At 26.4% G+C, this 25064-nt stretch overlaps 3 protein-coding genes across 3 annotated transcripts; all 3 read left to right on the forward strand.

Moving 5' to 3' along the window:
- Window positions 1–829: 829 nt before the first annotated feature.
- LOC103580961 (transmembrane protease serine 9) lies at window positions 830–15420 on the forward strand. The gene is made up of 17 exons (XM_053738646.1): window positions 830–980; window positions 1781–1940; window positions 2007–2212; window positions 3343–3548; window positions 3629–3686; window positions 3751–3869; window positions 5877–5978; window positions 7699–7801; window positions 8032–8194; window positions 9342–9550; window positions 9629–9880; window positions 10732–10850; window positions 11622–11723; window positions 12395–12491; window positions 12617–12779; window positions 13252–13469; window positions 14785–15420. Exons 1-17 carry the CDS (start codon window positions 893–895, stop codon window positions 15165–15167), a joined length of 2748 nt encoding a protein of 915 aa, XP_053594621.1. The 5' UTR covers window positions 830–892; the 3' UTR covers window positions 15168–15420.
- A 1312-nt stretch (window positions 15421–16732) lies between these two features.
- Window positions 16733–20042, forward strand: LOC106693321 (phenoloxidase-activating factor 1-like). Its single transcript, XM_014440349.1, has 7 exons — window positions 16733–16849; window positions 17236–17308; window positions 17385–17550; window positions 17888–18093; window positions 18493–18698; window positions 18781–18838; window positions 19855–20042. Exons 1-7 carry the CDS (start codon window positions 16784–16786, stop codon window positions 19974–19976), a joined length of 897 nt encoding a protein of 298 aa, XP_014295835.1. The 5' UTR covers window positions 16733–16783; the 3' UTR covers window positions 19977–20042.
- Window positions 20043–22111: 2069 nt separating this feature from the next.
- Window positions 22112–25043, forward strand: LOC103580928 (trypsin-1-like). The gene is made up of 7 exons (XM_053738647.1): window positions 22112–22120; window positions 22222–22267; window positions 22352–22520; window positions 23015–23223; window positions 23311–23504; window positions 24793–24850; window positions 24919–25043. The coding sequence occupies exons 1-7, from the start codon at window positions 22112–22114 to the stop codon at window positions 25041–25043; spliced, it is 810 nt and encodes a 269-aa protein (XP_053594622.1).
- The last annotated feature ends 21 nt before the right edge of the window (window positions 25044–25064 follow it).

The raw sequence follows: 25064 nt of genomic DNA on the forward strand, positions 1-25064 counted from the left end.
CTAGCCATTTAGTATTTCATCATTTTTTTTTTTTTGTTTAAATTTTTTTGCAATTATTTGGTAATTTTTATAAATATGAAAGTTGTGTTGTGTTTTATTATTTTTTATTGGAGTAAGACAATTTATTCATTACCGAGGGTAAGTTTTTAATTTTAATTTTAATTATTTATTTTTGGCATATATCGATAATGGAAATTTTATCCTGGGCCACAGGGAATCCAAAAGATACCAGAAAATTTTAAACTTTAAATATGTCTATAGATATTGGGTTTATGAAAAAAGTTGAAGAATAATTTTTTGTAAAGAATTCAACGGGCTACAAAAAAGGATTCTTTTAATTTTTTCGTTAACTTAATATTTAGAGAGATAATTGCAAAAAACCAATTACTCAGAGCAATTTGAACTTAAAATTTCTATTTTCCATTCTTAAAATTTTAAACTCGAAATTTCTCAATAGCTATCGAGTTTTTGAAAAAAGTGTAAGAATAACTTTTTGTAGGAAATTTAAAGGGCTACAAAAAAGAATTCTTTTAATTTTTTCGTTAACTCAATATTTACAGAGATAATCACAAAAAACCAATCGCAACTTATTATTGATAAGTTTGAAACTTCTAAAAAAAAAATTTAAACTTCATTTACTCAAAAAAATGTATTGTTTGAAAAATTAGACTTTTTTATCAATCCTATGTGTAAGTACTCTTATTAAGGTTATCCAAATTGAATTTTAAAATTTCAAAAGTTAGGATTTTTTTTTCTTTTAAGTAATCGAATTTTTGAAAATTGTTAAAAAAAAACTCATTTCTTCTTTTAGAATCATAATAGCTGGGCCAATGAGGATTCAAAATTTTCATTAAATTTATTCAATTCGACATCAACACTCGATAACGACGGCATGGCAATTATCGACGATGGTTTTATTGTCGATGCGAATCCTCCTAAAATAGCATTTCCAAAAATGCCAAATTTATGCAGCGATTGTGGTAATTATGATAGGGAAGTATGAAGTTACGTAAGAACCCATAGAAAGTAAGAAAGGAGTATATGGATTTATATAAGAATCCATTTAGGAAATCCCGTGTATCTGAATTCCCATAAGGGAACCTGACATAGAAATTTGGATGTACGGATTTCTTTATGGGAAATTCATATGGGAATCTGGGTTCTTATAAAAGTATTTTCTATAGAATCCGGAGAATTTTAATCTCTATGTCTATTATCTATTGATACGCGTATATAAATAAAAGAATAGATTAATATTCTTATGAAAAACCATAGAAGAATCCATCCTAAAATGCTCTGTATGAACCCACATACACTAAAAAAAATAATCGGTAGCAGCTACCTATTGGCAATCGGTAGCCACTACCCATTATTTTTCGATAGCTGCTACCTATTGGCAATCGGTAGCTACTACTCATTATTTTTTGGTAGCTGCTACCGATTATTTTTCGATAGCTGCTACCTATTGGCAATCGGTAGCTACTACTCATTATTTTTTGGTAGCTGCTACCGATAATTTTTCGATAGCTGCTACCTATTGGCAATCGGTAGCTACTACCTATTATTTTCCGGTAGCTGCTACCGATTATTTTTCGGTAGCCGCCACCAATTTTTTTTGTGAGTCTAGGCTGGATTTAGATATGGAGTTTTTTGATAGGGTCAAATAACACAGCTTGAATTACACTTAGATTATAAAAGACATTTTCAAAGACCGAGAGCGAAAAAAAAATTTTTCATCCATAATAAAACACCCTATTAATAATTAATTAATTAATTATAGTTTGTGGTATTGGAAGAAAAACGAGGATTGTCGGTGGTACAACAGCAACAATTGGTGAATTTCCATGGATGGTTGGTATAACAATACGTGGAAAATTTCATTGTGGAGGTAGTTTGATCACTCGTCGCCATGTTTTGACTGCAGCGCACTGCTTAGAAGGGTAATTAGGCATTAATATTAATTAATAAATTGTTGTATGAATAATAAAAATATTTTTTGTCAATAGATATGATGAAAGACACTTTGAAATTTATATCGGTAATCAAGATTTTGATAAACCAAGCCCAGATGCCATACGCCGACGTGTTAAATCTTGGACTTTTCATAAAGATTTTAATACTTATAATTTAAATAATGACATTGGTGTTATTGAATTAGATCGTGCTGTTTCATTAGAGAGCTCTATACGTACTGCATGTTTACCTGAAAATCGTAAGATTATTATTATTATTTAATTAGTAATAATTTATATTATTGCGCACCTCAAGCGTGAAGCGCTGAGGGTGATTTATGAACAGTTCTTTTTTTCCGACTATTTTACTCACACAAAAATATTTCTACATCTTTTTAATTGCACCAAAATAGGTCAAATTGTATTCTAGCATATAGAGAATTTATTAAAGAACAATTTGAACCTAATACTAAGTTGATTCGTTATTTTATTAGTTTTAAATAAATGATTTTAACTCAAGAAACCAGTGCTATCAGATGTACCGTATGAAACTTCGTAAACACGATAACTCTTGATAGACACAATTAATCAGCCTAACTTTTTTTTTATTATCTTTGTATTTTTTATCACAAGAACCCTATGGAAAATCACTATCTAAATCCTTTTAGTTTAATTGTAATTAATTAAAAACGTAAAACTGATTATTAACGAAAAATTTGGCTGCCATTTTTATTTTTACTGTTATTATTTTTTTCATTTTTTCTCTACATCAACTACTGGCGGCAGCACTAGCGTAACAGTATAGGTTTGAAAAAAAAAAGCGACATCTAAGACAAAAAGGCGGGATATTTAAAAAAAAATGTTAATAAAAAAATATTAAACTGAAAATAAGAAATAAAAAAATCAAAGTGATAATTTATAAGTTGAATAAAAATTAATAATAAAAAAAAACTAAATTGATATTATTAAATAAAAGTAATCATTAAAAATAAAATGAGCGATTGAAGTGTGCACTTTTGGATTTTTCAACATTTTTTTAAATACTGGGATAAAAAAATTTAATGATGAAGATTTAATAAAAGAATCGAATCTTCGCTAAATCGATAATTAGTGTTTTCAATAATTGGTTTTCATTCCTACTATATAAATTTTTTCAAAAATTTGAATTTTTTTACTGAAATTTTTTTTTTTTTATTTAACAAGAATTAAAAAAATTTCTTTATATTTGAAAAATACACTTTGGGGTAAAATGGGTCGGGTTAAAAAAATGTATCTAAAAATAGGAAATTGTTAAAAAAAAAAATTCTAAAATAAATGAAAATTTTGCTGCACTTTCCATTTTTTTTCCAGAAGAAAAAATCTGAAATAATAATTAATAATAAATTTTTAGGTGCCATTGATTATACAGGATCATTAGCAACAGCCATTGGATGGGGACGCACATCAGAAGGTGGGGACGTTAGTTCGACATTGCGTAAAGTTAAAGTCCCTGTTTTATCCGACGAAGAATGTGATGAAGCCGGTTATCAAAAAACCCGACGCACTGATAACATGTTCTGTGCTGGTTATCTTGAAGGCCAGCGTGACGCTTGTTCTGTAACTTTTTTTTTCTCTTCTTCCATAAAAAAATAATAATAATAATAATAACAATAATTTTATAAATTTAACTTTTCAAGGGCGATAGTGGCGGACCTCTATTAGTCAAAGGTCCTTATGGACATCTGGAAGTAATAGGTAATTTCAAATTAGAATTTTAATTATTATTGAGTAATGTAATTAATTAACAAATTAATTACAGGAATAACATCATTCGGGCGAGGATGTGCGAGACCGAGATATCCAGGTGTCTATACCAAGTTAACAAATTATTTGGGATGGTTACGTGACCATTTAAAAGGAGAATGTATTTGCCCACCTGCAAATTAATTATTATTATTATTGATTACTTTATTAATTAAATAATAAGTTAAGACAAAAAAAATTCTAGTCGTTTTAGTATATAAGTTAAAATATAATAAAATATATTATCATTGTGATTGTTAATTTTAAATTAATAAATAATTATTACCATTACAATTGTCAATTATTATATTTTTTTTTTTTTTTTTGGTAAAATTTTCATATTAATTTTTGTTATGGAAGATATATTTTAAGATAAGTGATTGTTTCGCTGGAAAAGTCAAATAATACTTAAACACTGTGAATTCAACTTTAACCTCGAATAACTTTTGAAAAATTAAATTTATCGAAAAATGATAAGAGACCTTTTTTGTAGTGTTCAATTTTTCACAAAAATATTTATTGATTTTTCCCATACACCGATTTGCTGATATGATAAAATTCGAAATTTGAAAAAAAAAAAAAAATTCCGTTTTATTTAAATGGAAAATCGAAAATTTTGATGAAGCGCTTGCTTAATTTTTCAAAATTACCATAGTCAATTTTTTGACGCAGCCTTATATATCGGAGGCAAAACGGACTATGCCCAAAATTTTATAAGAGAAAAAATTTTATATTTCAATGTTTTTTAAAAATTTCAAAGCCACTTGTAAATATAATTGTGCATAATTTTGAATTTTTTTTTTAAACTTTTTCAAAAATCGAAAGTATTGCTCAAAAAATATTAATGACTTGTTTTATGATAAAAATTATTAAATTTTTTCGTTCTTTTTTTGTAAGGTAAGAGACTCAGTACCCGATCAAGAAACTAGTACCAGATCACTTATGTATTTGTATCTCTATATTTACTAAATATATCTCTACAAATATATCAAGTGATCGGACGGAGTGATACTAGTTCTTCGTGCAAATTACTTACAAGAAAATTTGTTTTAATCAAATTTATTTAGCATCCAGAAATTTTTTTTTTCCACTTTCTTTAGAGGTGTCCCCATTTTACTCGCAAAAAATAAAAATTTTTTGTATTTACTTAAAATATCATTAAAAAAAAAAAAAAAGATTCAACGCATTTGAATCCTTGCAATCTTAGAATTTTCTTAAGTATCCCGTATTGCCCCCCCCTCCCCCTTTATTTCTATATATTTCAGTAAAATTTTTTTTTTTTATACTTTAACTTCAAATTTATATAAATCTACATATAAATATATATATATATATATATATATATATATATTAACCGGGTCATGAGACTAAGACGTTTTGCTTTCGACGAATGAATCTGGGTTAGTGAAACCATCAAACCGTTACTTACTAATATACTAAAATAATTATTATTTATTGTCATAATTAAAAAAAAAATTTCTATCAGTATAATAAATAAAATATTTAATATTTAATATTTAAATAAAAATAATAAACTCGGTAATAAAAAAAAAAAAATTACAATAATTTTTTAGCCTGTTTCCAGAAGTTACTTATACTGACAATCGTCACAATGATAATGATAATATTATTAATATTAATATTATAAATAATAATATTTATAATAATAATGTTAAAAAAAAGAAGAGTGTTTATAAGTATAGTTAAATCCGGTATCCGGTTGTAAATGTTGGAGAAAGAACTTTCTTCACCAAAGAATCACGATCCTCAAGTTTAAATCCACTCGAGTAGTCGATCAGTCTTAACTTACCCGTCAACGTTTATATTATAATATATATCTATATATACATATATATAGACCACGAGAAAGCTTGGACAGATGTTATTATCGTTATCGTGTGCAAGCTTAAAAATAATTATTAATAATTAAAAATATTGTGATTTAATTAATAAAAGTTTTAACAGTAAAAAAAAAATCATGATAAGGTGTAAGAATTACAAGTGTTTGATTACTGATGATCGGAGAAAGTTTATATAAAAAACGAAAGCTATTTTGTTTATTTAATTGTCATTGATATTTTTTTTTTTTTGTTAATTGATAATAATAGTAAATTAATAATTAATTAAGTGTTAAGTGATTGAATAATGGTGATAGATAAAAATATATTAATTATTGTATTTATTGTTTTAATTAATAATTGTAATTCTTGGTCGAAAAGTACAAGTTTAAGTGATGATTACAATGTAAGCTTTCATTTTCTTTATATATTTTTATTATTATTATTAGTGGGTTAAGTTATATTTAAATGGCTGTTAATAATAATATTATGTATTATAATTGTTTTCATTTATTATCGATTACATTCAATCAATGTCAAGTTCAATGACTAGGATTATATTTTAAGCGAAATGAGAGTCAATATTTATTACACTTTCTCTTTTTGATAATACATAATATAAAATTTTATTATATATGTATATATATATATATATGTTAAGGTGTTTAAAAAAAAACAATTTTTTTTTATGGTGTCCAAAACTTGAAAGTATAACTAAAAATAAAAATTTTGGTACCAATTCGGGCTCTTAATAGTGATATTAAAGTTTGCCTCAATCCATTTTCTATTTTCCATTTAAATAACGCGGGAAAAAAAATTTTCTTTTTTTTAGAATTTTCTAACTCACAAACCAATCGACAGATTTTTATGCCCAGTAAATATTTTTGTAGGAAATTGAACGCTCTGCAAAAAAAGTCTCTTATTATTTTTTGATAAATCCCATTGTTCAAAAGTTATTTAAGCTTTAAGTCAAATTTATAGTAAATTTTGAGATTTTCCACTTTTTCGACGAAACTCTCAGTCTTATCGAAAAATGTCACTGGAACTTTTTGTAGATAATTTTATTCCTTGCAAATTATTAGGAACAAAATTTTTCAAAATTCCGCATTGTTTACAAGTTATTTGCATTTCAATATGTCAAGCTCTTAAAATCAATCAGAAATCTATTTTTTTATATATGTAGGGTGGTCATTAAAAATTAAATTTTCTCAAGTGCCCCATAAAAAGGTTCTTTTTAGTAAACAAATTCGTGAGGAATTTGGTTTTTTCTTTTTAAGTAAAAAGAACACGTGTCTCAGGACGATCAAAGTTCATTTTTCGATACCATCGCGCTTTTTTTTAAATATCTCATTAAATATGCAGAGTAAAGGAAAAAATCATAGGAATAATTTTGTAGGAAATTAAATTCTTGACAAAAAATGTCATATTCATTTTTTTGTAAAATGTGTATTTATGGAGATATTTTGAAAAAACTTTTTTTAGGTCTTATGAATTGAGCGTTTTAAGGATTGAAAATTTTGAAAATAACATTTTTCTAAGTATATAGAAACTACAACAAGCATTAGTGGTTGATATATTACGAGTTATGAAGTTGTCTATATTTAAGAAAAGACGTTATTTTTAAAATTCGTAATTCTTTAAATGCTCAGTTGATAAGATCTAAAAAAGTTTTTTTAAAATATCTTCGTAAATACACATTTTATAACAAAAGTAAACATGACCTTTTTTGTCAAGAATTTAATTTCCTACAAAATAGTTCCTATGATTTTTTCCTTTAATCTGCATATTTCATGAGATATTTTAAAAAAACCGCGATTGTATCGAAAAATGAGCTTTTGATCGTCCTGAGGCACGTGTTCTTTTTACTTCAAGAGAAAAAACCAAATTCCCCACGTATTTTTTCACTAAAAAGAAGTTTTTTACGAGGCGTCTGAGAAAAAAATTTTTCAAAATTCTTCTTATCTACGTCAGCCCTTTTCCGACTTACAATAAAAGAACTTAGATATTAATCACACAAAAATTTTTTTTTCACAAAGTGGTGTCTCATTTAGCTCAACATTTTCCTATTTTATAATGAAATTTCTTATTTACTTCTCTAAATTATTTATTTAATTTGTAAATTACAGAATCGTACGGGAAAATTTCTTTTCGATGAAATTTTCGGTATTGACGTAACTGCTGGTGATAGTATCGAAAGTGATGAAGGACAAACTAAAAATTGTAGCTGTGGTAAGACACTAAAATACAAAAATCATTTTTTATAATAAATATATATATACAGGAGAAATTCTCATAATTTTTTTTTTTTTTTTATTAAAAATCCGCTTCAAGACCCGGCTCTACTCTAGAATAATTTTAATATCCAAAATATTTTCTTTTAATTTGAAGATTTTCTTATTTCTTTCTCAATCGATCGATTTTTAGAGAATAATTAATAATAATAAATTGTCTTATTAAAGAATGTGGAGTACAGAATCAAGAAATTCGTATAGTAGGTGGTAAACCTACAGTACCTCATCGTTACCCATGGGTTGCGAGACTTGTTTATGAAGGACGTTTTCACTGTGGTGCTAGTTTATTAACTACTGAATATGTATTGACGGCTGCTCATTGTCTTCGCAGGTATATTATTTGAACACTTACATATTTATTATTATAATTTTTTTTATTGTAAAATAAAATCAAAAACAGCATCAACGTTATGAAAAAAGAAAGACGAAACATATTAGAATGGTGTACAATTAATTATTAATAAGTAGCTTAAACACAATTGCTATTTGTATTGACAGTGAACATACGAAAAAAATATTAGTAATTATAATTAATAAGTTTTTAATTATTTTACCGATCATATAGGTCGTTAATGATATGTACATAACTTATATAATTTTTTAATGCCAATTAAAGCCATGTTTGTATCAGTAATACCACTTTTATAGTGCATTGATACTCAAAATCAATACATTGCTATTAATAATTATTCTAGACCAGTGAATATCTTCAAGTTTCTGTAAAGAATTATTATATCAATTACAAGTCGATTTGATCGATAATACCACGTTTATTGTGCATTGACACTCAGAATCAATACGTTTCTATTTTTATTATTATAGTCGAGTATTTAAAAATTTTTAATTACTGTACAATACCAAGTTATGCTGGTAATATAATTTATACTAATATTAAACGAAGAAATATTATAATTGAATTTCCTGGAAAATCTTAATTACGGTAATTACCGTAATTTACGGTATATGGAAGAATTACGGTATTTACGATGGAATACCGTGTTTTACTGTAAAATATGGTATTTTACAGCAAAAGTATGGTATTTTGACCGTAAAGTGAAGTATTGCGTTGTAAAAATTGTAAAAAATAAAAAATATACGGCGTTTACGGTAAAAATGCCTCAAATTACGGTAAATTGCCGGATTTTACCGTAATGCACTGTAAAATACCGTAAATTACAATGGATTAATTATTTTATTTAATCAAACCATCCTTTATTAGACATAAATCAATAAAGCCGGCTATCAATAACAAATAGAACAATGCTTTGATGAATACTGACCTTTTTACAGGGTATTGACGTTTAGAATCAATACACTTGATTTAGTATCTGTGAGAGACAACTAAACAATATATGTACACTTTTTTTGAGTAAATCGCTTAAAATATTGTTTAAAAGTTCACAAATAAAAAACAGTTAATAATATTGTAAATAATTAACTTTAATGTCTAAACTAGTGTGTTATTTTTTTTTTTTAAGATTAAAAAGATCAAAATTACGAATCATTCTTGGTGATCACGATCAACACACAACAACAGATGCACCTGCAGTTATGAGAGCCGTTGCTGCGATAATACGCCATCGTAATTTTGACATTAATTCATACAATCACGATGTGGCATTATTGAAAATGAGGAAACCTGTTGTTTTTTCGAAAACAATACGACCAATTTGTTTGCCTCAGCCAGGTATATACTTTTATACAATTTAGTATACATTATATATAGTACAAAAATATATATTTTAAAAATTACTTCGTTTTAAAGGATCTGATCCAGCAGGCAAAGATGGCACTGTCGTAGGCTGGGGGCGTACGATGGAAGGGGGAATGTTACCTGGAGTTGTTCATGAAGTTAAAGTACCGATTTTAACTCTCGATCAATGCCGTAAAATGAAATATAAAGCTAATAGAATTACTGGTTATATGCTTTGTGCCGGTAAAGGTAGTCAAGATTCATGTCAAGGTGATTCTGGTGGTCCACTACTTGTACAAGAGGGCGATAAAGTTGAAATTGCTGGTAAATTAATTTTTTTTTATTTATTTATTAATGCAAAATGTAATTTATTAAAAAAACACTACCGTCCATCTTACGGCAACAAACAATTTATCGCTAGATTACAGGCAATTAAAATAAAGAGCGCACACTTTCGCGTCCATCTTACGGAAGCCGAATGGTTTAATGGCCAACTATCGATATTGGAATCTAATGAACTCACACATCACTGCCCATCTTACGGCAGCCGCATAATTTAATATTAAGCGACTGATATTAGGATCTAATATAATCTGCATATCGTCGTCCATCTTACGACAACAAAGAATTTAATTTCAAACTATAGATACAAAAATATAATAAAACCAATTTACGACTTTCCATCTTACGGCAGCAATAATTTAACAGATAATAGATTCAAATGAATTTTTTTATAGTCCCTGTCATCTTACTGCAACAATAATTAAAATTATACAGATTTAATAATGCTTGAAAATTTTTTCCATCTTACTGCGACTAACTTTAGGGTACAGGTATTGGAATTGTGTATAATCTGTATATCATTTCTCATCTTACGGCAAATAAAATAACAGATATTCGGATTTGACAGCATCTGTATAGCACACCCATCTTACGGCAGTTATAATTTAATAAGTATTAGATTTTAATGACCTCATAACAGACCCACCCATCTTACGGCGACAAATGTCTTCATTTTAAGTCGCAGATCAAAATTTTTAGGTTCGCATGTCACGTCCATCTTACAGCAAATTTTTGTTACTAGAGTAGAAATCAAATAATAATATTTTAACGAAAAAAAAATTAAATAAATGATTTTACATTTTATTTTTAAAACAAAAAATTTTTTTTTCCAGGAATAGTTTCATGGGGGGTCGGCTGTGGAAGACCAGGATACCCTGGAGTATATACACGAGTAGCTAAATATTTGAACTGGATAAATACAAATATGGACGACTCTTGTTTATGCAACAAATAAAAAAAAAATTAACAATTAAATACGCCAAAAATAAATTAATATATATATAACATATATTGTATATATTTATGTACAGCCTAAAAATTATAAAATAAAACTTTATTTTTATTTTTATATGGAGAATTTATTTTTAGTAAAATAAAATTAGTTAAAAATATTTTTTTACTTTCATATATTTTATCATACCGAACAATAGTATTGAAATAATAAAAAGGTATAAATAGATGATTCGATAACGGTTGTAATGCCAATGGAATATTAAATCGTTAACTAACGGTTATTTTAACTAGTGTCAAGAAACTTAAATTTATTTTTTCTTCGTTTATTTTCCGCTTAATTTCCATCGTAAAAAAATTCACGTTGCATTAAATATATGTACATACATATATATTAAAATATAAAGATATTTATACTGAGATGAAAATAAAAAATATAAAAAACAAAAATTACAACCGGTCTTAATTTAAAAAATACATAAAATAATATATTTATATTTTAAATTAAAATAACTTAAGGAACAACTTTTATTAAACAAAATAAAAAAAGAGGATGATTGCATCGTGCCGCGGAATAGTCTCGCGGTCAGTGACAGTATCAGGATTTGTCCATGAACGTGAACTCAAACTGGTCGTCGGATCTTACAGTCGGGTTTAAGACGTTTGCCAATACGTGTCTTGTCTATATATACAAATATATTTATATATATTTTTGTATAGATAAGTCATGATAACTTATATATAATTTATTTATTAATTTAATTGTTGTAAAGTTACTAATTATTATTTTTTTATTTTTAATTGTGTCTTAATTATTATCATGAAAAAAATTATTATTTTTTTTTGTGTTATTGCTTTTGTTAATTGTTATGAGGTAAATAATTAGTTTTATTTTTTTCTTATATATATATATATATATATATATATATATATATATATATATATATATATATATATATATATATATATATATATATATATATATATATATATATATATATATATATATATAATCAAGGAAATTAAATTTTTTTTTCTATAATAATTTGAAGTAAATAAAGGGAAGAGATTTAATGTTGGATTATTTTTTATCAGTGTGAACTTGGATTTAAAAGAGGATTCAGATTTAATTTTTTTTTTTTTTTAATTTTTTACTTTTGAAGTTTAATTTTTTTCAAATAAAATTTTAAGAAATCGAAATTTATTAATTTTATCTTAAAATTTGAATTTTATAAATTTTCAAAAATTTTAGCTGCAAAAATTTGAAATTTGAAATTTATAAATTGTAACTTTTCCGTGATATAAAAAATTTAGTAAAATCCGGGGCAAAATGTGATTTAAAAAAAAAAAAATTTTATAATTTTCAGAGCCCAGTCTGATCTACTTGCCCCATTCATCTCTATACTGTAATTAATAATTTCTGACCAAAAATAAATTTTTTTTTTCTCTTAAAAATTTTATTTTATTTTTCGCGGTCTCTTCATTTCAAACACGGTAACAAATATGTAGCAAATTTGAATTTATTATATTAATTTTCTTTTTTAGAAAAAAAATCTAATTACTGATGTTGTAAGAAATTTTTTTGGAATATTTGGTAATAAACCACCGAATGCAACTCAGTCCCCTGGACCTTGTTATTGTAGTACGTATTTCAATTAATTAATTAATCAATTAAATAATTTTTCTATATCCAATTATCATACAGTAAAATATTTGAAAACGACCACATTCTTGCAAATGATAATTTATTTATAAATATATTTAAAGGTTGTGGACTAAGAAATGAAGAGAGCCGTATTGTTGGTGGACAAACAACACGAATTAATGAATTTCCATGGATGGTCAGATTGTCTTATTTAAACAAATTTTACTGTGGAGGTACATTAATTAATGATCGTTATGTATTGACTGCTGCACACTGTGTTAGAGGGTACGTAATATTTTTTTTTTTTTCTAAATGAATCTCATATTCGTATAGTTGATATAATTCCCTGTAGAATGAGCACCCACAACCCTATAATCTAATGAATTCATTGTTAATCATTACATATATTTATTAATTAATTGTTATTAATTATAATTGTTGTTTAATGATAAAATGATAACATATTGATGTGACTACTCATTTTACTCGTCAACAACTCAGCTATCAGCTTAATTAACTATTTTTTAGAAAAAATAAAAAAAAACTATTTTTGGAAAATTTTTTTTGGAAATTTAAATATATTGATGTGGGTACTCAAATTACAGGAAATTTCATAAAAAATGACGCTGTGCTATTTTTTTTTTTTTTTTTTAAATTTTATAATTGATCTTTTACTTAATTGTCAATTAAAATTAAAAAGAGAGGTTCAATATAAATAATAAATTTTTTAATATAACAATTATATAAATATTCTCAGTCTTATTTTTAGATTTATGTGGTTTATGATAAAAGTGACATTTGGTGAACACGATCGATGTGACGAAAAAAATAAACCAGAGACACGTTTTGTTGTTCGTGTAACAACAGGAGATTTTAGTTTTCTTAATTTTGATAATGATATCGCATTACTAAAGCTCAATGATCGTGTACCACTTACTGATACAATACGACCTATTTGCCTCCCTACAGTAAAAGGTAAATTACTTATTAATAATCGATTAATCAATTAACACAATTAATCATAAAGTTAATTAAAATATATTTAATTTCCCAAAACAATATAAGAGTATACTTCACTATTTAGTAATTGATGAACTAAATATCTAATATGATTAATGAATTAATCCATTAATCTGATTTTTGATTAATGGCATTAATCAATTAATCAAAAAAAATAAAGAAAATTTTAATTTTTAGTTACTTTATTAATGATAATACTACTTTAATTAATCGACTAACTATTCCATTAATTGACTATTAATCAAATTGATTAACAAAAAATTCTAATAAATCATCAGTTAATTTATTAACGAAACTGCTACAATTATTAATTGATTACTTAATTGATTAATGAGTTAATTAATTTGCAATTAATCAAATCGACAAAAAAATTTTTTTTTTATAATCAGTAAAATTTAATTAATAAGAGTTCTATGGAATTAATTATTGATTAGTGCAATTAAAAAAATCATTAATCAAATTAATCAATTTAAAAAATATATATTTTAATTAATTATGTTAATCTAATAACGAAACTGCGGCTATCATTAGCTAATTGATTGATTAATCAATTAATTGGTTGATTAATCGGCATTTAACTAAATCGATTAACAAATAATTAATTTTGTAATTAATGAAAATGATTAATTAAGAAATCTATTATTTTTCATTGTCGATTATTAGACTCGACGCTTAATTAATCAATCAATCAAAATCATCTATTAATTACGCAATAACTAATAAACAATGAAAATATAAAATAAAAAAATTTTATTTAAAAAAAAAAATTACGCAAATTAACCTCATTAATATTATCGCTTATTACATAAATAAATACGGGTATTATAATAACCTTCTTGTTAAATATTCAATCTTTACTACAATAATTACATGAAAAAAAAAAATTTATATATATATAAATCTTGACTATACGGGTGTCATATTATTTTTAAATAAATATTTAACAATTCATTATTCTTAATAATTTCTGTTAATTATTTTTTTTATTTGAACTTCGTAATAAGTCCGGCTGCCGTCAGTTCATCTAAATTTATAAAGTCTCCCCAGACCATGAGTTGTCATCGGGAATTGTCGGAAATATTCGGCTTGTAATATTAATGTCTATTAACGACGTAAAATTAACCTAGTTTTTGAAAAGCGGGGGTAATAACCGACGATGGCTTACTCGCTGGAAGGACTTTAGATGTTTAGATGGCGCTAAAATTTTTATATAAATTTTAACCTTAAAATTGTCTCTGTATGATTATTTGTTTGGTTTCTTGTTCAATAGATAATGACTACGTAGGAACAAAAGCAATTGCTGCTGGCTGGGGTACATTACATGAAGATGGTAAACCGTCATGTTTATTACAAGAAGTTGAGGTACCAGTTATGAGTTTAAAAGATTGCCGTAACTCAAGTTACAGTCCACGTATGATATCAGATAATATGATGTGCGCTGGTTATCCAGACGGTAAAAAAGACTCTTGTCAAGGTGACAGTGGGGGCCCATTGATTGCCGAGAGACAGGACAAAAAATATGAAGTAATTGGTGTCGTGTCGTGGGGCAATGGCTGTGCACGTCCTGGTTACCCAGGTGTTTACACCCGATTAACGCGTTATCTTGATTGGGTGCTTACTAATTCACGCGACGGTTGTTTTTGTGAGACTTGAGCACTGACAATATTTTATAACTAGTTTTAGCTACTGAATATTATTATTATGTGACATCACTAATATTAGATTGTCAAATTAAGTTTATTAATAAAACAAAAGTTTTTTTATTATAGTCATTATTATTTTTATTGTAATAATTATTGTTAAGATTAATTAGTAATTTTGTTTTAATTGGTTGAAAATTCATTGACAATAGTAATTATATGATATATATTTTTTTGCTTAAACAATAAAAATATATGCATCATTTGTCAGTTGTATTTATTTACCGTGTTACTTGTAGAAAAATTTGAAAAAATATATGTCTCTAAATGTTTACCCGTGGAAAAAAATTATATATGACCATCTATAAAAATTGGCCATATATGCACATGTGCTTCATATATGACCACGTGTCTCCTATATGATCTATAAATCCTTCATACATGCTCCTTAACTGCTTGATATATGCTCATATGCTTTGTATATATTCATATGATCCATGTATGACTATATGATTCATATATGTCCACATAGCCCATATATGGGCATATCAACCATATATGACACATGACCATATGATCTATATATAACCATATGATCCATATATGGCCATATGATCCTTATATGAGCATATGATTAATATATGACTATAATACCCATATATAGCCATATGATTCATATCTGACCACATATCTCATATATGGTCATATGATCCTTATATGGCCATATGATTAATATATGACCACATAATCCATATATGGTCACGTGAGCCATATATGGGGCATGTTCATATGATTCATATATGACTATAAAGCCCATATATCTCATATATGACCACATGAGCCACATATAGGGCATGACTATATGGCCATATGATTCATATATGACCACATAACCCATATATGGCCATGTGAGCCATATATGAGTCATGTCCATATGATTCATATATGACTATACAGCACCTATATAGCCATATTATCCATGCATGACCATATGATTCATATATGACCACATATCTCATATATGATCACATAAGCCATATATAGGACATGACCATATGATCCTTATATGGCCATGTAACCCATATATGACCATATGATCCATATATGGACACATGATCCACTTATACTGCATATTATATATATACTACTGTGCTGTATTTCTGATGTATATATGATACATGTAAGCGTATATGGTCAATTTTCTTAGACGCTATATGTATATATATATATATATATATATATATATATGTCTTTTTTTTAATTTTTATTGTATATTTTGATGTTAATAAAATTCAAAGATTGAAATTCTTCTTTGTCCCTTTGCTTTGTTTGAATTATAACGGGATCGAAGAATAGGTCACTGACCGGATGTCTTAGATCTTGTTGTAAAAATGAGTTTAAAGAAAAAAAGGTCTGCAGGAAAAAATAAAAAAAAAGCAAAAGGATAGAAATAAACAAAGAAAAATAAAAGTCGATCGGTGGTGGGAAGAAAAAGATGATGAGGGTACCGCTATAGATGCGAACTCCATGCAAGTGATTCGATAGATCAAAACAACAGTCGAGTTTTTGCTTCGTACCTTTCATGATACAGCAACAAAAATACCTTTTTATTCATAGTTCATTTTGACAATGAATCTACAAGAGTATGTTAAATTTATCATCTGTTTGTTTTTAACTCACTTTAATGGAAATTTGGTAAATATATATACAAATTTTTTTTTTCTTTAATTTTATTGACTTTTTTTTTTTAATAAACAAATTTTCACATTTTTTTAAATAGCATTATTTGGTTATTAAAAATTTTGATTTCTTCGAAATTATAACAAAAATTTTTTTTTATTTCTATTTTTTTATAAAAAATCTATTGACGTCTTCAATAGAAGTGAATAATAGAATTGTTCGATTCGATTCGTCATAAATAATTTCTTAATTACAAAATTCGCACACCCCTAGTCTTCAATCATATATATTAACACTTTAAAATATATGATCTGAGTCATGAAAATGGAAAATTTACATGCATTCATTTAAAAAAAAAAAAAATTAATTGCATGAAATATATAATTTTTTTTGTTAATTAGATAAATTCAAAAAGAGTTGAACGTGGATTTTTAGATTGGATTTCGTCAAGATTTCGATCATGCGGCGGCTGTAGTGAGTTTGATAAATTAATTGTACTAATTAATTATTTTAATTAAATATGTAAATAATTTTTATTAACAATTAATAGCCTGTGGAAGATCAAATCGTAACACGGCAAGATTTTTAGGCGGCGAAACGACATACTCCCATGAATTTCCATGGCTTGTTAATGTACACATTAAATCTAAAACTCAAGTTAGCGGCGCCTTGATTAATGACCGGTATATAATAACAGCGGCAAGTCAATTACTTGGGTAAATTATTATTATAAATGTTTTTTTTTTTTTTATTTAAATTTACATACCGAAGCCAAGTAAAATGACACTTCATTAAAAAAAAAAAAAAAAAAAAAAAAATTTAATTTAATTTGTTGCTACTGATGTAAAAATTTATGAAAAGTAATTTTTTATAGTGAAATTTACTTTTATTCAAATTTGAAAATTTCAAATTTTCTAAAGGGTCCATTTTCCCCCGGATTTTTTTTATCTGGATTATTTTGACACTGAATTCTTATTTGAAGAAACTTTTGTCTAAATATCGAAGTCGTTGAATTTCATAAAAAAAAAAAGTAATAGATATATTTTTTTTTAGAGCGACAGCACCAGAAATAAAAGTATCCCTTGGAGGATATGATCGATGTCATATAGATATATCATCAGTAAATACGAGTGTCGATACAATAATAATGTACCCAGAATTTGTAAGTGAAACTCATGCGCATGATCTGGCACTAATTCGATTAAGTCGCCCGATAAAATTTGAAAAAAGGATCTCGCCTGTCTGCTTGCCTAATCCAAGTACGAATTTCCACATTTACGGATGTAGATAAGCAAGAACGTGTCAACCAGCATAGACGTGATTTCGAGGAAATTTCGTTTAAAAATTTAAAAATATTTTGAAATTATTTGAGCGCCAATTGCTTCCATGTGCTTTTATTAATCGATGGTCAAAAAAATATGATAGTTTGAGAATCTAAGAGAAGCAGATCCATAAAAAATAAACCAAAATTTTGCAATATGAAATATTGTAATTTTCCCGCTAAAATATTCGAAAAAAATTTTTTTGTTACTAAGGACTCATTGGTACGAAAATTTCAAAAATCAATTTTTTTTTTGGTTGACACGTTATTGCTTATCCACGTCCATAGAAATTAAGTAATTCATTTATTCATTGATTGATTGATTGATCGATTATAGATTCGACTTATCTTGGACAAGTTGGAACCTTATTAGGATGGACAGAAACCGAAACAGATGACGAAAAATTTGCATGTTTACCGCGAAAAATAGGGTTGCCTATATTAAGTGTCAATGAATGTTTAAAATCCGGAGTTGATTCGAAAAATTATCATGATGATTCCGGATGTATGGGTGTACTTGGTACTAAATCAATTGTCTGTAGTGTAAGTGCTGAGAAAAATGCCTAAAATACTATAAAATAATAATAATAACAATAATAATAACATTAATAATGAATTTTTTTAGAACGATGTAGGAACGTCAGTTAATTATCGATCTTATACTGGAGTCTATGATTTGATTGGTAATTATTTAATCATTAAAATAATTTATAGAAATAAGTGATAAAAAAGTTAGATCTGACGAAATTTAATCAGATTTGGGCAGATAAAATTATATATGAACAAATATAACTTTATGTGATCAAGTTACATTTCTTAATAATTATGCAAATCTGGTCTAAAAACTATTCAGATCGGGTCACCTATGTTCAGATCTGGTCAGATATACAGATAGTATCATATATATTGAAATCTAGTAATATTTCTTCAGATATGATCAGATAGTAATCAGATCGCGTCAGATATATTCAGATAATATTCCGATCGGGCCATATAAATTTAAAACTGATCGAATATGCTCAGATTTGGTCAGATAATTATTCAGATCGAGTCATATAACCTTCAGATAAAGTTATATATGTTCAGATCTGAGCAGATATCTTAATATGATCATATATATTTAGATCTAGTCAAATTTATTTACATAATAGTTAAATATGGTCATATATCTCCAGATTGTATCTGATATCTTCAGATCGGAGTGTATATGTTCAGATCTGGGAATATGTTCTCAGATATGATCATGTCTAAGCAAATCAGATCAAATCTGGCCTTGTAATCTTCAGATCAGATCATATATGTTCAGATCTGATCAGAAGTGTTCAGATAATGTTTAGATATGGTCAGACATCTTCAGGTATGGTCATATATGTTCAGATTCTATTCTAATGGGTTCATATATGTTGAGATGTACTCAGAAATCATCAGATATGGTCATATATATTCAAATGTGGTCACATGTGTTTAGATTTGAATGAATATGATTATATTTGTGATCATATATTTTCAGATATTATTATATCTAGTTAAGTTTAAATTTCTATGAAGAGATCAGAATAATTATATAGGAAAAAAGTTTATCAGATATCATTTTAATGTTCAGATATAATTCGATCTGACCAAATCTGGTGATGTCTCGTCAAATCTTATCTTTTTTTTTTTACATTAATATGAAAAATTATAACTTATTGTCAACCAGGACTATTATCAAATGGTAATGACTGCGAGGCCTCAACAAAGACGGCAGTTTTCACAAGATTGGGCCCGCATCTTCATTGGATATTACAAAATACCAAGGACGCATGTTATTGCGCTAAATAATATTTTAATATATATTTATATAATACATGATACTATACAAATATTTATTAATGATCTCTTAATTAACTCTGTACATCATACAAATAAATGATTATTATTTTTTTGACCTGTCGCCTCGTTGAGATGCATACAATAAATATATAAATACAATTAACATATACTTTGCAAAAAAAGTATTCTGAATAATTTAAAAGTTCACTTTTTACTAGAATGTGGTTCATATATTTTTGTCACGTAAATCGATCAGTTATTATATCTTATTTGGTAAAAATTATACAAGTTTTTATTCTGCTTTTTTGTGACTTATAAGTAAATAGTAAATCAAGCTTTGCTGTCCTTTCATATATATATATATATATATATATATATATATATATGTCTTAAGAGAGTTTGACTTTTATTTTACCTCAAAGCCTAGATAAGTAACACTCTAGGGATTGACCCTAACAATAAAAATCATTTATTATTTATGTATTTTATTTTTTTTCGACTCTTACTTAACTTATTCTTATTATAACTAAAGCTATATTCTTATAAATTTATATATTTATAAGAAAAATATTGATTTACTAAGATCATACAGGAAAAAAGAGTATTATCTTCTGTATATATCATATAGTAATTCATACCATGTTTTCATAAGAATGAACCCTGGCTTGACATTTAACTTTTTTCCTACGATTTATTATATTTTTTTTTTTTTCAGATACTAATATTTTAGTGTGAATAAAAAATGTTTCATATTTTAAATAACAATAAACTTTAATTTAGTAAGTACAGTGGCAGAGAGGTACGATCTGTAACTCATGTGCAGAAGGTTCCAGGATCGAGTCCCAGTCAGGGCACATAATTTTTCTTTGACAAAAAAAAAATTTTAATTTGAAATTCATAATATATATATTAGGGTGGTCGCTAAAAATTAAATTTTCTCAGACACCCTATAAAAAGCTTCTTCTTTATGGAAAATTAAGTGGGGAATTTGGTTTCTTTTTTTTGAGTAAAAAGAACTCGTGCCGCAGGACGATCAAAGTTCATTTTTCGATACAATTGCGGTTTTTTCAAATATCCCATGAAATATGCAGATTAAAGGGAAAAATCATAGGAACTATTTTGTAGGAAATTAAATTCTTGACAAAAAAGGTCATATTCATTTTTGTTATAAAATGTGTATTTACGAAGATATTTTAAAAAAACTTTTTTAGATCTTATGAACTGAGCATTTAAAGAATTACGAATTTTAAAAATAACGTCTTTTCTTAAATATAGACAACTTCATAACTCGTAATATATCAACCACTAATGCTTGTTGTAGTTTCTATATATTTAGAAAAATGTTATTTTCAAAATTTGTAATCCTTAAACGCTCAATTCATAAGACCTAAAAAAAGTTTTTTCAAAATATCTCCATAAATACACATTTTACAAAAAAATGAATATGACATTTTTTGTCAAGAATTTAATTTCCTACAAAATTGTTACTATGATTTTTTCCTTTACTCTGCATATTTAATGAGATATTTAAAAAAAAGCGCGATTGTATCGAAAAATGAACTTTGATCGTCCTGCAGCACGTGTTCTTTTTACTTAAAAAGAAAAAACCAAATTCCTCACGTATTTTTTTACTAAAAAGAAGCTTTTTATGGGTCACCTGAGAAATTTAATTTATAATGACCATCCTAATATGCCCTAGTTTAAAACAAAACTTTTTTTTTTTCAATCATTAAATTATTAATTTTTCTAATTATTGTAATTAAATAAATATATAAACTATTACATAATATAATAATTTGAAAAATTTTTGATGTATTATAATTTTCGTAACCTTGAATAGTAAATAATTTTATTATTATTATCAATTATTATCGTATCGTTAAATTTAAAACGGCATGAAAGTTTAAATTCATTGACGATAACATTAAATAGAGTAACAAAGGCGTATCGTTAATAAAAAAATAAATTAGAATTTAATAATAAATCTCTAGTCAGTTCTAATAGTTTAAATAACACTAGTGTCGTGGTTGAACGTGTCTTTAATAATAATATTTATATTTTTTTTTTTTAATTTAAAAATGAAGTTCTTAATAATTGATATTAATATGAGAAGATTAATTATTATTATTACTGGATTTATTATAATGATTGACGTTGGTTGAGTAGAGTAATTGACGTATTAAACTCCAATTGTAATTTTTTATTAATTGTTTTATTTATTTAATTTTTTTTTTTTTTTTTTTTTTTTTTTTAGGATGTTAATTGTCGTAAAAGTTATCCAAAAATAAATCCAAATTGCGGTAATTAAGAATAAAATTTTATTGGAAAAAAAAAAAAGAAAAAAAAAAGCTACTGAGATTTTTAATTTATCATTTAATTAATAGAATGCGGTTGGTCTGGTGAAGGATTACAAAATAGAATTGTAGGAGGTACAATAACAATTCCACATATATTTCCCTGGATAGCTGCTATTTTTTATAAAGGAGCTTTGCATTGTGGCGGTGCATTAATTAATGATCGTTATGTTTTGACTGCTGGTCATTGCGTTAAATGGTAATTATATATAAATAATAAAAAAAATTTATAAAAGAGAAATTAAATAGATCAGCATGATTTTTATATTTTTTAAAATTCTGTCCAGTCGCATGTGCGGGAAAATATTACCATTCATCGGGGTAAAGATTCTATACGAGCGTATAAATTTTTTTTTCTTACTGACCGATATATTTTTGGTAACCTGAGAAAAAAATTTTATACCAAAAGTGGAAAAAAAAAATTCAATTCCCATTTAGAAAATCGTTAAAAAAATCGAAAATTTTATTTTGTAAGCCGTTCTGATTTTTGTTACTGAAGTTACTGAATTTTGAACCCTTCAAAAGTCATATTTTTTTTCTACTCGCACTTTTTCAGGGTAAAAAAAACAGCCTGTCAATTTTACCCCCTTTCCCTTCCCTGATACTATTTACCATATGTTTAAATTTATGTTTCCATTTAAATAAAAAAATGAATAATTAATATAAAGTAATTAAATAAAATATATTTTCAAGGATCGATCAACGAGGTTTAGATGTTGGTCTAGGTATGCATGATATAAAATCACTATCTAATGGTTACATTATACCAATAGATCGTGCAATATTGCATGAAGATTTTGAAAGTGATTATTTACATGATACTAATGATATCGCGTTATTAAAATTAAGTCGTACAGTGCGTTACAATGATAAAGTACAGCCAATTTGTTTGCCCGCACGAGGTATAATTATAATCATAATTATGTTAACTATAAAAAATCCATATGTCTCATTAAATATATCTATATATGTTTTTTTTTATTAATTAGGATCCGATTACTCGGGGCATTTAGTTAAAGTCGCTGGCTGGGGTAGGGTTACGGTTAATGGCGGAGCTTCAAGATATTTAAGACAAGCAACCCTCAAAGTAATGCCTTATGAAATTTGTACGAATACGTCATTTGGTGACCATTTAACAGAGTCAATGCTGTGCGCTTATAATGACAATACTGATGCATGTCAGGTAAATTTTATAATTTTCAAATTTTATTTTAAGGTTACGTAGACTACTCATGTAACAATTAGTAGTATTTTTTACGAAGTTTTGTGTGAATCTGTATTTTTTCATCTTAAACAAGTTACATGATCAGTCTTAGACAATAAGGCAAGATATCTTTAGCAAATCTGTTGCAAGACGGCTAAAATACTTGAGTAAGACCTATTAACAGACTCGCTACAGAATTGCTTAAGATACCTGCAGATGGGAGTCCTTACTTCGCACTTTGTGACCCGTGAATTCATTATTGGTACAGTGAACTTGAATTCAGAACTGCTCACTCAATGTTCGATTTAATTTTGTCAAATGATTTTTTATTTTAATGAGGACCACTGGGTTTGATATGGGTACTGAATTAAAGCCTCGGGCAACGCTAAAAAAACAAACCTGACATCTTAAGGAAGTCTGCAGCAAGACTTACCTGAGATTGTCATAGTAGATATTTTGGTTAAGAATTGCTGCAGACCGTTTCTACGGACTTACGAAAATCTTAGGAAGAACCTTAAGCAAGACTTGATGAAATCTTCAAAAAGTATACACGGGAAGAAAATTCTGCTAAAATTTACGATGCTAACATCGTAATCGTGGACTAGACTTTCATTGGCGTAAATTTTTAAATGTCTTATTTCAAAATTTACTATAGTCTTTGTTAAAATTACGATGTAGGTTATATTCTTTACTATTTAATATCGTAATTTTAACAAAGGCTATAGTAAATTTTGAAATAAGACATTTAAAAATTTACGCTAATGAAAGTCTACTCCACGATTCGATGTTAACATCGTAAATTTTAGTGGAATTTTCTTTCCGTGTACTACGAAATCCATCTTCTTCAAATATTGTTTAAATCTTCCGTAAGAAAATTGCTGCAGGACTTTTGTCAAGTAATTTGCTTAAGACAATGCTACTAGAGACGTAGAATGAAAAAAATTTTTAACCTTTAAATTTAAAACACTTTTATAGAATCTTCTTATATCCTTAGTTAAGAAAAATTAATTAATCCATGCTAAGTATACATCTATATATTAGTCGAATCAAATATTGTTTTAAATCATTTCAAATCATTATTATTTTAATAAAAAAACAAAAAAAATTAAATTCCATGCCATGTTTGGTCAAAAGCAATATGTATTAAATTTAACAATATAAATAGAATAACATATATGTATTTTTTCGGGACTAATTGTTTCTTTGAAAATAGTGTACATCTACTCTTATTGAAAATTATCGAATTATTATTATTTTTTTTTTAAAGGGTGATAGTGGCGGTCCACTTTTATTTGAAAGATCTGACGGAAGATATGAAATTTCTGGTAATTATTGATTATTAAAAAAAAATAATGACCCTTAATTAATTAATTAATTAATTTTTTTTTAAAAGGAATTGTATCCTGGGGAATAGGATGTGCGCAACCAGGTGTACCAGGTGTCTATGTAAAAGTAACTGATTATTTAATATGGATAAGAACTCACACTAAAGATGCAACATATTGTTTAAATAGATAAAAAAAAAAAAAAAAAAAAATT

Source organism: Microplitis demolitor, chromosome 4, assembly GCF_026212275.2.
Source record: "Microplitis demolitor isolate Queensland-Clemson2020A chromosome 4, iyMicDemo2.1a, whole genome shotgun sequence".
Taxonomy (NCBI): domain Eukaryota; kingdom Metazoa; phylum Arthropoda; class Insecta; order Hymenoptera; family Braconidae; genus Microplitis; species Microplitis demolitor.